The sequence below is a fragment of the Kryptolebias marmoratus genome, linkage group LG24 (genome assembly GCF_001649575.2).
Source record: "Kryptolebias marmoratus isolate JLee-2015 linkage group LG24, ASM164957v2, whole genome shotgun sequence".
NCBI classification, from domain to species: Eukaryota; Metazoa; Chordata; class Actinopteri; order Cyprinodontiformes; family Rivulidae; genus Kryptolebias; species Kryptolebias marmoratus.
This window is the reverse complement of record NC_051453.1, coordinates 21,738,701-21,753,976: the sequence shown is the minus strand read 5'-3', so window position 1 is coordinate 21,753,976 and position 15,276 is coordinate 21,738,701. Positions and strand designations below refer to the sequence as shown.

Genomic DNA, 15,276 nt, shown 5'->3' with positions numbered 1-15,276 from the left:
TACAATGAGGATTTTTTCTGGACTATTTTAAAAATTAATCACAGAGAAGAGATGATTAACATGTGCAATATAATAATCTTCATAAATATAACATGTTTTTCTTTTAATATTCTAAGAGTCATTCACGTCACCCCATCTTCATTTAGCTAATAAGCAACTTACATGGCATGACATCACCCATGAGGATCAGTCCAAGGTCTCCCGCTTTATTATTTATATTAAACATCTCACAGTTTTACAAGCTCACTTAAAGTAAAAAATAGCACATATGGTGCATTGCTGTTCATCCTTATTTGCCTGAGCTTTATGAAAAAGAAAGCCATCAGTTCATTTTTTCCAGCAGCTGCACGGTTTCCCTCAGGTCCTCCACAACTGTGTCCACATCTGCTTTGGTTGTCCCCCTGCCCACGCTCAACCTCAAAGCGTTGGCTGCCACCTCAGATGGGACGCCGCAGCTCAGGAGGACATGGGAAGGCCTGGTGGACGTATGGTGAACCACATAGGAGTTACTGCAAAAAATACAGTGTGCGTAAAAAAGCAGAACAGGTGAAAAGAGAGATTCCTCTACCTGTTTCCACTGGCAGAGTGGCAGGCGGCGCCGACGCTGGCTAACAACCTCCTACAGCTGGACAACACCCTCCAACCTAGAGCAGGAGAGAAATGGACCAGAGACTTCGTTGTTCACAAATAACACAGTGCAGCTTGTAAACCGTCTCTGACAAGAACTGGTTTAGGGTTAGAGGCCAAAACAGACATACGGACAGAGAGGTCATGACATCACCTTGTAATGCTGGCCCCAGAATGGACACATTACATGTGTTAGGGAGGACATCAGAGCTGGGGTAATGACTATTGAAGTGGATCTTATCTTTAAACACATCCTGGGAAAGGAAACAGATAACAGAAGCAACTGCATAAGGGAACAGAATCAGTTTTAAAGGCACATAACAAAACAAATCTTGTTTCCCAAAATGTAAACCACGATTAAAAAGGCAGGGATTCTTATATTTACAATGACTTTTTTTATCTTATACATTTACACATCTATTCTTGAATGAATGTTGGAATGACTAAGCATTTTCTACTTCGTAACTTTTCCATTCTTTCTTACAATGCTGAAAGATTTTCTGGCACTGAGAATATGAGGTGAAGAAGCCTCTCAGGAGTCATTATGTGATTCCTTAAAGGTACACAAGCAGCAAAAAATACAACACTACAGTTAAACTAATCATGATACTGTGGGAGTCAAACATGAGTTTTGATTTGTGAAGCACACTTTCAGAGTTAATTGCTGTTTACACAGGCAGTTCTCCTCCTGAACAGTAGGAGTCAGTAAAAAGCTGAACAGACTCAGATTCTACTCAAAGAATCTAGAGATCTATTCTTTATACTGTACACCAAACTACATATTTAAGATTTTATGCTATTTTTTTAAGTGAACAGGTGTAGAAAGAAAGCTTGCAGACTCACGTAATAAAGAAATGAATCAAATTTTATCAGTGAGAAGACATAATAAACCAAATGCATCTAGATTTTATCTTAAAACTGCATCGGTGCATGGCTGACCTATCGATCCAATTGCATCGCGTGACGTTGAATCTGTACAAACCAGTTAATCCTCACATCTGTATGAGGTTTAAGTTGTTTCAGATGGTAGAAATTTGCTCTTTGATAGACCCTCTTCTGAGTAGGTGTTAGCCTGACACCTTCATTAGAATTTCTCTCTGTTTCTCCAAATCTAGTTTGCTCTGACTGCTCTCTGCTGCAGATAAACCCCACAACAATCAGTAACGCTGCAAGCAGCCCCACTCCAAAACGTCTGAAAAGGCGTGGATATTCCTGTGGTCTAGAATTTTTCAATTTATCTCAATTTGATTTATACACCTAAAAAAATAAAGAAATAAAATGTTCCAATTTCTTTTTTTCTTTAACATTTTTTTAACCAACATTAATTTTCTCACAGATTTGTTGACAAACTAGAGCTTATCTGGCTACTTTTGCTCAATGAGTCAACATTTTCTGATTTATTTTCTTCTTTTTTATCAAATTATGTTCACGACTTCCATCTGACGTCACCTGTTTGAAACAAAATCAACACTTTTTTTCAGCTCATTGCAAGCTCAAATTAGCCTTCATCCCAGCTGTTAGTGGAATCTGTTGCAGGCCTGAAATGCAAAACTGGATGAATCTGACAAAACAAAATATGAAATAACTTTATTTTCTTTACTGTCTGAAATTAGGTCTAAATATTTGAAAGTCATAGTATTTTTAACCATGTTTCCATGCTCATGTATTTGACCTTGATTTGGAGTTTAACAATATCTGCATACAAAGTTGATGTGAATTTTATAACTAAACTTAAAAACATACCTGCAGTTGTTCCTCCAGGTACACTTTAATATTTTGCATATGACTCTGATAATCTGAGAGATTATTGGTCACCAGCTCTGCAGCCTAACACAAACACACACACATATATCAACATGACAGGCTTGGTGTCTGCACTGATAGAAAAATTTTCAAAATGTTATTAATTTCCTACAAACCTCGACCAAAACTCTGCATTACAAAAATCACTAGCAACGACTCCTTGAAACACATACCTTTCCTAGACCGGCAATCATTGGTGTGTTTTCTGTGCTGTAACATTGAGAATAAAAACAGACGCTCATATTTAGAGCTGCAGATTTCTTATTTCAGTTGCTTTGTTTGAAGCACATCCTCTCATTTACCCTGGTCTGAAGTTCCTCTCCTGTCCTCCTCCAAAGAGCATCGGATAGAGAGGTGTTCCCGTTCCAAGACCATTCACATACAAAGCTCCAATGCGAGGGCCATAAAACTGAGGGGTGAGGGGGAAAAAAAAAAAACTGTCAGTAATATTTTTACTATACTGCTCAACAATCCTTACATGCTGTAAAGAAAGGTTCTGACCTTGTGTCCAACTATAGTAAGGAAATCCACTCCCAGTTCCTGGACGTCCACTGGGATTTTGCCCAGGGCCTGAGCAGCATCAGAGTGAAGCAGAATCCTGATACGCTCTTGCAGCTTGTTGAGCATTTTTACTTTCTCGCAGAGCTCTTGGACGGGCTGAGAAGAAGAACTGTTATTTTTTTTAATCAGATCAAACAATTCAATCTGTCAGTTATTACAACCACACAAAAGACTAAGTGAACAAAGACCCCCGCCGAAAGGCTTTCGAGCCTCTTTCCCTTCTTACCATGACAACGCCCGTCTCATTATTGGCCAGCATGACAGAGATGAGACAAGTATTGGGACGCACCGCATCAATTATATCCTCCACATCTACACAAGCTGTCACCTTAGACACGGGCACGAACGTCACATCTGTGGCAGAAACAGAGACCCTGCTTTATCAGAAATGTTACAGGAAGACAAAGGCGTGTTTGTTAAGTGGAAAGCTGGTCCCTTACCTGCCTTGCCATCCACCTGTAAGTGCTCTGCTGCGAGTTTGATCGAGTCATGCTCCACATTAGAGGTGATGATGTGAGGTAGGTCATTGCTTCCGTTGACATGTCCTTCGCCTGCAGCCCTGCAGTTCTTCCTGAAGTGCTCCAAAGCCGTGTGCAGCACCAGATTATTGGCCTGCAAGATTATTAATTCGCTATAAACCAAAACTGGCTGCACTGAAACGCCTATTCTGAACACAAGTTGATCCAGAATCACTAAACGCTTTTAGTCTTTCAGTAGTTGAGCAGTTGTTACCTCTGTTCCACCTGAAGTAAAAACAATGTCTTCTGCTTTACCTCCAACCATTCTTGCCACATTTTGTCTGGACCGATTGATAATAGCTTTGGCCTTGACACCTAAAAAATAAGCGATTTATATAAAATATTGTTTTTACTGTCATCGTATTCATCGTCACTTAACTTATACAACTGAAAACACAATATTTTGACACAAAACCTTACTTACCTGCTTCATAGTTACTACTCGGGTTTCCCCAGGCATCCCAGAGAGCTTCAGAAACGGCCTGAATCACCTCTGGTTCCAAAGGAGTTGTAGCATTATAATCCATGTAGATCCTGTGAATTCAAGAATGCTTTCAACACATCCCATGTATTCTGCTGAGCTGTTCACAATAATACACCCCACCTCCAAAAAAACAAAAAAAAACAAACATTACAATTCTCTTACCTTTTTGTGCTGAGTTCTGCATTATGATGAAGGGTGTGGTCAGTGAAGATGTGATTCATTTCAGAGGTTGTGTCATCAGACTTATTGGACATACTGCTCTTACAGGGAGAAGGAGTCAACAGAAGTGAAAACAGAAGCAATTACAGAGGATTTATGGCAGGCTGTTGTACCATAAAACACATTCTTATCACTTATAACGTTTTTAGAGCTCTAACAGAAGTCTTTCTTATCAAATAACATTCGTATTAGTTAGAATTACATTTAAAGAAATTTCAAACACTTTTCTTGCTGGTAAAAATTATATTTTAAATGTTTCCATAACTAAGATTTGCTTTATACTGTATATCACCATGAAATGACTGCTGTTCTGAATTGTTGCTTTATAAAAAGTATTGAATTGAAGTTGAGACAAACTAATTTTCAGATGTCCTAAAAGGTTTTGGTGGATATTTTAACAATCAGTAATTGGACAGGGTATGTTTTGCCCATAAACAAATAATTAATGTCCAAGAAAAACATTTTGGACTTTCAGAAGGGCTTTCTTCTCATCCAGAATCAATGTTTCAGATACGCAAAAGTCATTCTCGAAAAAAAATCACTTCACTTTATCAATTCTTGTGCAGCTCCAGATTTCCACAAGTACATTTTTCCCCATCTGCACTAAACATTATGGATGCCACAAATGGAAATCTTACATGGAGAAACAGACACCTCAGACATTCACAGTGCAGTTGCTGCTAGTGATATTTTTTATTTCACCTTGGTGTGTTAAAATGGCATCAGATCAAGTTCTTTATAAATATCTAATCATCATTGCTGGCATTAGTAACTACATTGTGACTGAAAGCGGAATCTTTCAATTACTGATGTGTGAAACTAGTTATATATAATTATATTATTATATAATAATAATAATATTATATTATATATTATTATTTAATATAATTATTCACAATTATATTAGAGAGAAATGAAATGATTCTTTCCATTTACAATATCTAAAACATGTGCCTAATAAAAAATGGTTTGTAGATTCCTAAAATGTGAGTTCCTTCTAGGAATATTATATATGTTTTAGAGATCTTGTCTATTAAATGATAATTCGACTTGCCAGAAGATAAGATTGACTCTAGCACTAAATTGCAAACTCCTGCAGAAGGCACAGCAACGGATTTTTAAGATCTGTAATTATCAGTGGAGCAATATCCCAGATATGTTTTAGTAGATGTTGCTGCTGTTCGCGGTGTATTCTTACAGACAAGCAGCGACACAGGCACTGATTTTTATTCATTATACAATTCTTATTTCTCACAGTTCTGCCATCTTCCTAAAGCTCTGTCTGCTTTAACATGATGCTGTCATGTCCTGGTCCTGCCTCGTATACGTCTCATTCAGAACTATTACCAGAACCAAACATATGACACGTCTTGTCCTGCCAGCCGAAGCTGACATGTTTACTTTAGCTACAGCAAGCTAGCTCGGCTAAGTCTTTAGCCAGTTTAGGACTCAAAGATGCGTCATATATGGACTCATCTGAGTTAGATTTTTATCTGTCAAGCTTGCCTTTATGTCTGACCTTGTGAAGTGACGTGAAGATGGCCTGAATGATTTTTTTACCCTCGTATTGGTCAATCATTAGCTGGGTCGTTAAGAGCCGGTGTTACAGGCTGCTTCAGGTGACGCAGCTGGTGTACCGGAGCTACTGACGTCATTTCCCGTAGGACTCATCTCCTGGCGTGTATTTAAACTAGAATATACGTTTAAGATGATTAAAGCCATTAACAAACTTAATTTTAATTTCATTTGGAGGAATAAATGTCACTATATACGAAAAGACGACCTGATTAAAACTCATGAAGATGGTGGAGGAAATGTGATAGACTTCGAAATTATGAATGGTATGTTGAAACTAAAATGGTTAAAGTTTTTTATAAATAACAGTCTTTCAATTTGGTCATATATACCCAATTTGGTATTCAATAAGATGGGAGGACTTCAGCTTCTCTTACGGTGTGATTTTGAGTTAAGCAGATTGCCAGTGAAACTTTCAGATTTTCATAAACAGGTTCTTCTTAATTGGAAACTACTTTTTACTCACAATTTTACACCTCATAATACCCCAGTGTGGAATAATAGATATATTTTGATCAGTAGAAAATCTATATTTATTGATGAATGGCACTCAAAAGAAGTTTGGGCTGTTGCCCACTTCATGGATAATAAAGGAAACTTTTTACAACATCGTGAATTCTGTGAAAAATGTAAAATCCATTGCACAAAGGAAAAATATAATCAAATCTTATAAGCCATCCCATCATCTCTTTGTTCTATGGTTAGACAAGACATATTATACTCTAATGTGACTCCTAATCTGAAACAACTCTGGATCGATGGGGTTCCCTTTTCGGACTGTCGATGTAACAATAAATTTACTGGGAAAATATTATTTACATAAATGTCGATTTTTCAAATGTAGGCCCAATTTGACTCATTGGAAAAATGAACTGAAGTCTTATGCAAAATCTGTAAGTTTTGTAAAAGAAAAAAAGGCTGGCAACTTCTTTTACTTTTTGACTAACTTCAACTTTCTTGATTAATGCCCTTTGCACTTTGTACTTTGTATTTGTTTCTTTTTTAGATATATAATGCTTTTCTTTTTTGCTGGCCCTTGGCTTATTTTGTTAAATATATGTATACACATTTTAGGCATATGTTTTTGTCTAGGTGCCATAAATCACCCTTTGTAATGTCACTTTTTGAATGTTGAGCTTGGTACTTTTTGTTTTGTATTGCAATATGTTAAATAAAGGTTGGAAAAAAAACAAAAACCAAAAAAAACTAGAATATACTTCATTGCGTACAATTGTTCATTTTGATTATTAAAATTAAAATATATATAATTAGTGTTAGTATAATTACTCCTCAGGATTTAATAAAAGGAAAACTATGCTAAATTTTTAGCCAATAGCTCTTTGAGAATCACCTTAGTGGAGCTAAAATACTATTTTGTGTCTGTGAATCTGTGCTATATTTATTATAGCTTTAGATAAAGAAAATGGAAAATGTGTCTTTGTGACAAGCTGCTTCTAACAAAATGTGTACTGACCCAATTTAAAGAGAGAGTTAAGATTTTTTTAAATTACGTTTTGTGGTGGTATGTTATCAATATTGTATCTGCAGCAGAAATCTCTCAAAGCATTATTAGCTGGAAATTTCATGCAGATTTTTTTTCCATGTGAGACAAGATAGTGCATAAGCAGTTCATACAAACATTGATTTATAAACCTTTACATTGTTGTCACTCTTGCAGTTGTTTGCAATCTGTAGTCCGATACCAGCAAATATTTCATGGGAATGAAGATGAGTCATTTCTTTGTGTTGCATCATTTCCATGTTTATTATGTGACAATGTGTTTAGTGAACACAAACATCAGACGCTAAACTCCAACACTCAGACACTGACTGAACTACAGCTCTTTTAAAAGTTTGTAAATGGGTGCAACTTTATAATACACTGGTCACAGCAATCATGTTTATATACAATGCAAAATCATCTGAATTAGAAAGCAATGCACTGGTGCAAAAAAGGCGTGGAAGCACAGAAATGTCAGTGATCATTTCACGAGGGGAGGGTTAGGAAAAAAGGAGGTTTTTAAGTGAAGGCTGCTGCTGTGAGATGGTGAGCGGATATACTGATACAAGAGTGAAAGTGTGACAGTGAAGCAGTCTATGATGAGAAGTTCAAAGAGGCTACAGATTGTGAGCCATAATTCTCCCATTCATAAACAGATTATTTCAGGTTTGTCCCAAAACGTCCGTATAGTTTCCTGGTTAGAACCGTACTACAATCAGTAAGGAACCTGAACTGGAATCCAGAAGACAAGTTAACACAAACATTTAGGCAGAATAAGTAGTTTTATATATCATTGTACATTCAGTGTGAACTTTTGTGAGTGCACCAACATAACTTTGGTTGACTCAAATGTGATGCATATTAAAACACCCGATGGAGGATGGAGGGGGAAAAAAAGCACCGTTATCTTGAACCTGTAATGGTGCTATCCTAGACACTTGTTTGGGTTTAAATGAAATAAGATGACACACACACAAAAAGGAGTTTGAGATGATGTTGTGAACAGAACAGCAGGTTATTTACCCCTCGTGATGGTGCTTTAGCTGCTCAAACACAAAGAGAACCTGGGAAAAGGGTTTGATGACATATTGTAACATTCATCCACTCTATGCTGCACAACAAAACTATTTTAATGGAGTTATTTGATTTCTGACAACTACTATCAGTCATACACACATGAAGATCCTTAAATACCTCAGCATTGGCTCTAAATATTTCCACAACACAAAATGCTTACACCTAACAAGTGCAGTATGGATTACATCTTCAGCAAATATAAAAAACAAATAACAAACATGTGGTGTGATGTTCAATGCCCTGAAAAAAAGTGTACTGTGTCTTAAGACTGAGTATATCAGAACCTGGTTGTTTTTTTTTTTATATAGGTTCAATGGTTTATTATGTTTTCCTTGCGTGCAAGTCAAAAATCCATCCCATCACTGAGCATGCTCTGTAGGCTGGCTGACCTGAGGCATGCTAATGAGTCCAGTTCAGTTGACAAGCTGAATATGTAGAACAGGGTAAGTTTAAGATTGAGGACCAGTATGAGTGAAACGCAAGAAAAAATTGTTGAAGAGATTAAAAACAATAGCAAAATTACATTTAGCATCTTGCATACTTTTTAACAGGACAGTGACTTAACAATTACAGCCATATGCTTGCAGACAATCCTGAGGTATGTTAATGCTCTGTTGGTATGAGAATGGGTTGTTATGTTAGAAATGAAAACTCCCATGTGTTTAGAAGATACATATGATGAAGATGAGGAGCAGGAAAGTGATGATATGATCTCCAGACATTTCCTGAACAGTATTTTAGCAGCATGAAGGATGTCGTCCCTAAGTAATTGGTGCAGAGGCAAACTGTGCAGTATGTTTGAAAAGAGAGGCACTACACCTAATATACATATCATTCAGAAAAGCTGTTTCAAATTGGGTGCTGGAAAGAACAGATTAAATTTTCAGATTTCACAGGGATCTTAAAGGGATATTCCAGATATGCTGAAGTGAAGTTTGGTGGAAAAGTTATGAACAATTAATATCTTACCTGGTGAAGGTAGCTCTTTGAATGGCTATCAATGCAAAATTGACAGCAAGGTTAAAATTTTAAATAGTCGCTTTGCATGAACAGGTAAGTTATTATCCATCCATTCATTTTATTTACCCCCTTTCCTGTGCAGGGGAGCTGGTGCCTAACTCCAGCAGTCACTGTGCGAGAGGTAAGGTAGACTTTGGACAGGTCACATGTCCATCACAGAAGTAAGACATTGATTCATCATAACTTCTTCATAGAACATCACTTAACAAGGGCCAGAAAATCCCTTTAATGTTCTTTTTCTAACAATATACTGGCATTTTTATATGTTAGTTGAACCAAAGGTCCACCTATGCTAATCTTAAAGTGGACAGAGTTGTCCAGGGTTTTTGAAACTGGCTGATACTTATGGTCACGTTAATAATTTGTTTTAAAAAGCATTACCAGTGTGGGGACAAAGTTGCATTATTTAAACATTTCAGGAACTCATTAAAAAGTGCCATGTGCAGAAATTGCACTGTACTACTACTTTAGAAATATAAACATCTTTGTAAATAAATACAAGCAGAAATAAATAATAAAACTGTTAAAAATCTAAATATATCACAATTTAAAACAAATGAAGTTCAGGTAGAGAAATTAGATTATATTGGGAATAATAATGTGATGGTGTCTGATTGCTTGTGGTCTAATTTTAGATACCCTAAGAGCTAAAATGACAGATTTGAGTGCTAAAGTTTTAATAAGATTTTAGGAACAGGCGGCAGAATATTCAACATCAGGATTCATAAAACAAAGACAATAATGTGTTTTGTTTTTTTTTTAAAGAGACACTCTGCTATCTTTTAAACAGAGTTTTAGCATGTATTTTCTTGCCGTATGATAAATCAAACCAGTTTAAACACAACATACGTATTTAGCAATAAAGAGAGGAGCAGAGAAGAACAAACATGTTTTTCTATTAATTGATGAATGGTAGCAATGTGATCCCCACCAGCATGGCAGCTTTAGGTGAAGATCCATGTCACTGGATGTACAGTATAAGGCTTGATGTGTCACTGACAATAACTATAGTACATCATCACACAAATGTAATCTGATAAGAATCTTCAGCTACTCCCTCTGTTTTCTTCCATTATCCAGCTATTAATTACCCTCAGTTACAGTACAGTGACAGATCTTTGAATAGTTTCTTTACAAAGAAAGACTCACACGGCTGCTAGGTTCGGACATTAAATGGACACTGAGGACACCAGAGATGGACTGACAGTGCACAGAGTAAAGATGGCTGTTTGTGACAGTGATGGTAGAAACTGGGCTCAGCACAAGAAGAGCAATAAGAACAAGAATCTATGTACATCTTAGTTTTTTGCATCATTCTTCCTCTCACATCCTCATCGGTCCGGCTCGTCTTCTTGACAGTTTAGACCTGAGAGGAAGGTGAGGCACATACATAAAATATACCAGTTTATCTTCAATTACACTGATTAAACTGCTCTTCAGTTAGCAGTGGGAAAAAGTATTCACCCCTCTTGACATTCTCTGTTTTGTTGCCTTACAACCTGAAACTGAAATTTAAGAAGATTTTTTTTTTCCTTTTTTTTTTTTTTTTTTTTTTTTTTGGGGGGTGGTATTTTTACTTAACCAACACAATAAGCATTGTAAAGGTACAAAATATATATTGTGGTGAAATGAGCAAACAAAAAATGATAAAAACTCAAGCAGAAAACCTGCCTTTGTATAACTACTCCATCTCAAAGTCAATACATTGTAGAGCCACCCACCTTTTGCAGCAGGTACAGCATCAAGTCTCTTCAGGTTTGTCTTAATGAGCTTGATCCATCTAACCACTAGAATTTTTGTCCATTCTTCATGACCAAACTGCTGCAGCTCCTTCAGGCTGGATGGTGCTGCTTGTGTTCAACAGTCTTTAAATCAAACCAGAGGTACTCAGTTGGACTGAAGTCTGGGCTTTGACCACAGTATGCTGGTGTAGATTTAGATGTAGTTTTTGTTTTTTAACCTTTTTTGAACTACACCACAGTGTGTTTAGGGTGATTGTCCTGCTGAAAGATGAACTTCCATCTCAGACTCAAATCTCTGAAAAGCATCCCCACAACATGATGCTGCCACCACCATGCTTCACTGTGCGGATGGCGTTCTCAGCATGATACGCGGTACTGGGCTTGTAGCAGATATGATGCTGTCCTTGATGTCCTCATTGGACCACAGCAACTTCTTCCACATGTTTAGAAGTCTCCAACATGCCTTTTGGTAAAGTCCAAATAGATTGCCTTTAAGCAACAACCTTTTCCTGCCACTCATCCATGAAGCCCAGCTCTGTGAGTCTTATAGTAGTCCTTTGGACAGATCCTTCCATTTCTGCAGAAGTGCTGCCCAGTTCCATCAGGGTTATGTTTTACCTGACTGTTTCTGTGAATAATGCTCTCCTTGCTCGGTCTGTGAGTTTTGATGGATGACCCTCTCTTGACAGATTTGATATGATGATATGCCATTTTATAACCCAACCCTAAACTGTACTTACTTTGTCTCTGACCTGTGTGAAGAGTTCCTTGGTTTTCACATTGTCACTTAATGGTAGCCTTGACTATTCAGAGGTTTTGCTCTGGTGTTGATTTTGGAAGCTATCAGAACAGGTGTTTACTGTTTACACTTAAATCATTTGACTTTTAGCTTGTCCACAGGTGAATCTTATTAAAATACATATGGCTGTGGCTTCAAAGCAAACAGGAGGAATACATATGCATGCACAATGTTCATTTGTTTTGGTTTTTTTTTTGTATTTTTGCCACATTTAACTTTACTGATTCTAAAGTGCTTTGTGTACTTAAAATCAAACTGAAAAATTCATTTAAATTCCAGTTTGCAAACAAACAAAGAAAGAATACCAAAGGGGTGAATACATTTGCAACCCACTGCAACTTACCTGATAGTTCCAGCAAGGAGAGGGTTAAATGCATACAACCAATCATGCATTTCTTTGTCATTAGCTGCTTGCAGCAGTATTCCACGATGTTCTGTACACACAGCAAAAGTGTTTGGGGTCTGTTGAGAGAGTCACAAAAACTTGTTCCGTCAAGCGTTAATGTGGCTTCAAGAGAAAGCTTTTTAAGAGTTTAATAGATCACTGACCTTCAGCATTGCCTGCTGGTCCTCGCTGTACTCCACCTGGGCGGAGGATAGGTTGAGAATAGCTCGCTCCACAGTGTCTCTCTCTGAGTTGTAGATGTAAACATAAGGCCGACGCACAACAACAAAACGCTTCACCCATCCGTTGGTGTTTGGCTCCAAGAAATGTAAGTATCCCTTCTTTGACACAATGGGGCTGAAAAATAAACAAAATATTACAAAAGAAGGCTACACAAAATGCTGAAAACTTCTGAGGTATAGTTTCAGACTAACCTGACTCTGATCTCCTGGATATCAGGGACCAGTTTGCGAGTTCGGGGTTTTGCATCAGACACTCCATTGACGGGTTTCTTGTCCTTTGCATCCTGCTGTGTTTCGGGACTGGGGCTGACGGCGCGAGAGCGAGGTGTGGGTGGTCTGTATTACAAAGAACCAGAACGTGAACTCCAGTCACATAACACCTCCATCCCTGCATGTTACAGTGTGCACGCCAATTTTTATTTATAAGAAAGACAACTTGCAATACAGTAAAATAAAGCAAAGGCACAGCTAACAAATATAACAACAAATACCCATAGTCTTTGAACTGACCTGAGTTCAGCATTACTGTAGCAACCCTCAACTAGTGAAGGGCATGTTGAGGAGGGTGTGATAGTGTTGAGAGCGGTTATGGAGGTGGAGTCTCTGAGCACCGTGACAGACATCTCTGAGATCTGTAACAAACACACAGACACAAACTAAATCACTTGTCATTTTTGTTTGCTGATTGGTTCTGCATGTTTTCCTCCAGTACATGTTTAAATGGAGCCATTTCAAACCAGTACCTTGCTCTCACTGGCGCTGACACATACATGGCTGTATTCTCTGTTGAAGCAGTGAGTGAGCAGCCGCAAACACTGAAAAGAAAAAGTGAGAGGAAGATTAAATTTGATGTTTGATATATCATCATGGCTGTATTTCCACTGGGATGTACATTTCAACTCCGCCTTTTTTCACTTTTGCAACAAAGTGCTGAAAAAAAACTCCTCAAATCAAACCTGAACTGACAATATGCCCAAACCATGACTGACCTTGGCAGCGAGCTCTTTCTGCCTCTCAGTGGTGATCTCAGAGCTAGAGCCGGCCTCCTGATCTGCCTCAGTGGTTTGAGGAGACTCGTTGAGCTCCTCAGTGACACAGAACTGAAGGGACTCCAGGCCTGTCAGCAAGGTGGACTCCAGCTTCTCCCTCAGCAGGAGGTAATGTTTGGTCTTCTCCACCTGAGAAAATGGAGAGAAAATATCACAGTTATTGAGCAAAAAAAGCCTAAACTTAGAGAGAACTGTCAGAAGCACCCTTTGAAATGTCTCTTTGAATGCTTTTAATAAAAATCACCACATTTTAATAAAGTTAAGTTAGAATATCTTAGACTCAGTGGAACTTCAGTAGCTTGCTTGTATTTTTTCAGGCTTTATTTATCTGTTTGTTTGTAGTTTGGATAAAAAGACCCATGTATCATCCCCTAGTTTAGCTCTTATGCTTATCGTGGCATTACTAAAACTCACTTTTATGTATTGGTGAAACTAATATTAATAACATTTTGGCCTGCTATTCCAATACAGAAACAAAAGCTGTGTGTAAAACGTACTTCAATCTAAATTTATTTACACAGTTTTTAAGATCTTACAGTATTTGGATTATATAAACTCTTATGAAACTTTCATCTTCATTTAATGGTCATTTTAGGGTATTTTACTTTAAATTAGGATGGGATATTTTGTTTAGAGTTAAAAAAATAAGTCAAATCTTTTCTTTAAATATTAATTTTCTTACCTGTTGTAGATAACTCTTCGATAACTCTCCAAAATTTCATGGCAGTTCATTTACTTTTAATAACTGTCACGTTGTATTCTTTTGACTTCTCCTTATTCACTTGTATTAATAACAAGTAGAATAAGGGTGTGTCATGTTGTTGTTCACTGTTGTCCAGACAACAACAACAAAAAGACATATTAATGTCACTTACATCTTGGAGAAGACTGAGTTTCTCCAGTTCCCACTGGTGCTCTATAATGAGGCTGTCGCTGCGTGGCCTCCACCCAGCCAGGTTCTCCTCCCCTCGGACGTATGCCACAGAGGTGTCCAGCACCCGTCTGCGTCTCCTCTGCATTCCTGGAGGGAGACAGAAGGTTTTATTGAAAATACATCAAAAGTGAGCCCAGAACAAAATACAACAGTAACAACTCTTGACTCTAACCTGGGCTTCCAGTATCGGCCTGGTGACACAAGCTGGCCTCGTAAACTCCAGTTACACGGTTTCTAACAAGAAAGACGAGAGAGTAAACAATCAACCAAGTTTATTTTTTAACAAAGAAAATACAAGAGCTCCTGGGTATTTCTGTAGTATGAGATTTCAAACTCACCCATCTGCCGCTCTCAGGCTTCCTGTACCAAAAAGATTGCGAATTGATCGGGAAGCTGACAGTTTTGTGTCTCGAGAGTAAAACACCATGCATATATCTTTGGTTAAGACTGCAGGCTGTGTGCAGTTCTCCATCTGTAAATGATAAAAGAGAAAGGACTTTAAACATATTTTCTCATCTTGTCAGAAGCTATTTGAATTACTTCTGCCTCGCAGGCACGGTTCTGTACCTCCAGGTAGGCTGAGAGGGTCATGTAGATCTTCTCCCCGTTTGGAGTAACTCGGTTCAGCAGTAAGGAGTTGTGCATTGAACTGTCCCACGCAGCCTCAAAGCGGTAAAAAGTCCTGAGATGGTCCGAGAGACAAAGCCAAGAAATGGCATCAGAAGTCAAAATTTAAGTTC

General features: G+C 37.8%; 2 protein-coding genes across 21 annotated transcripts in view; both read right to left on the bottom strand.

Annotated features, from left to right (window-relative positions):
• Positions 1 to 186: 186 nt before the first annotated feature.
• Positions 187 to 5,859, bottom strand: scly (selenocysteine lyase). Of its 4 annotated transcripts, none has more exons than XM_017425212.3 (13): positions 5,773 to 5,859; positions 4,156 to 4,248; positions 3,934 to 4,043; positions 3,724 to 3,824; positions 3,432 to 3,603; positions 3,218 to 3,345; positions 2,932 to 3,087; positions 2,733 to 2,839; positions 2,604 to 2,640; positions 2,371 to 2,454; positions 782 to 881; positions 569 to 644; positions 187 to 476 (listed from the first exon to the last, which is right to left on the bottom strand). In XM_017425212.3, exons 2-13 carry the CDS (start codon positions 4,245 to 4,247, stop codon positions 323 to 325), a joined length of 1,317 nt encoding a protein of 438 aa, XP_017280701.1. In that variant the 5' UTR covers position 4,248; positions 5,773 to 5,859; the 3' UTR covers positions 187 to 322. The 4 variants fall into 4 exon arrangements, with proteins under 4 accessions (XP_017280701.1, XP_017280699.1, XP_037830272.1 ...); XM_017425210.3 differs by having other exon boundaries at positions 5,732 to 5,853; XM_037974344.1 differs by having other exon boundaries at positions 4,156 to 4,253; positions 5,732 to 5,850.
• Positions 5,860 to 8,603: 2,744 nt separating this feature from the next.
• kif1aa (kinesin family member 1Aa) overlaps positions 8,604 to 15,276 on the bottom strand; it is a 49,683-nt gene continuing 43,010 nt past the window's right edge. For all 17 annotated transcript variants that reach the window (XM_037974235.1, XM_037974236.1, XM_037974233.1 and 14 more), the window contains 11 exons: positions 15,104 to 15,218; positions 14,875 to 15,008; positions 14,709 to 14,770; positions 14,478 to 14,623; positions 13,543 to 13,731; positions 13,297 to 13,368; positions 13,064 to 13,185; positions 12,746 to 12,889; positions 12,476 to 12,668; positions 12,270 to 12,388; positions 8,604 to 10,751 (listed from right to left, as the gene is read on the bottom strand). In XM_037974235.1, the coding sequence (XP_037830163.1) occupies positions 10,709 to 10,751; positions 12,270 to 12,388; positions 12,476 to 12,668; positions 12,746 to 12,889; positions 13,064 to 13,185; positions 13,297 to 13,368; positions 13,543 to 13,731; positions 14,478 to 14,623; positions 14,709 to 14,770; positions 14,875 to 15,008; positions 15,104 to 15,218 (1,339 nt within the window). In that variant the 3' untranslated portion in view covers positions 8,604 to 10,708. The remainder of the gene's footprint in view (positions 10,752 to 12,269; positions 12,389 to 12,475; positions 12,669 to 12,745; positions 12,890 to 13,063; positions 13,186 to 13,296; positions 13,369 to 13,542; positions 13,732 to 14,477; positions 14,624 to 14,708; positions 14,771 to 14,874; positions 15,009 to 15,103; positions 15,219 to 15,276) is intronic.

What these genes read in the sequence shown, in the direction of transcription:
- scly (XM_037974344.1), bottom strand. Translation starts at nt 5,791, where the DNA reads ATGATTGACCAATACGAGGGTAAAAAAATCATTCAGGCCATCTTCACG. An exon ending in TTACTTCAGGTGGAACAGAG is followed by an intron (nt 3,604 to 3,723) that starts GTAACAACTGCT and finishes ATAATCTTGCAG; the next exon opens with GCCAATAATCTGGTGCTGCA. An exon ending in GAGAGGAACTTCAGACCAGG is followed by an intron (nt 2,641 to 2,732) that starts GTAAATGAGAGG and finishes TCAATGTTACAG; the next exon opens with CACAGAAAACACACCAATGA.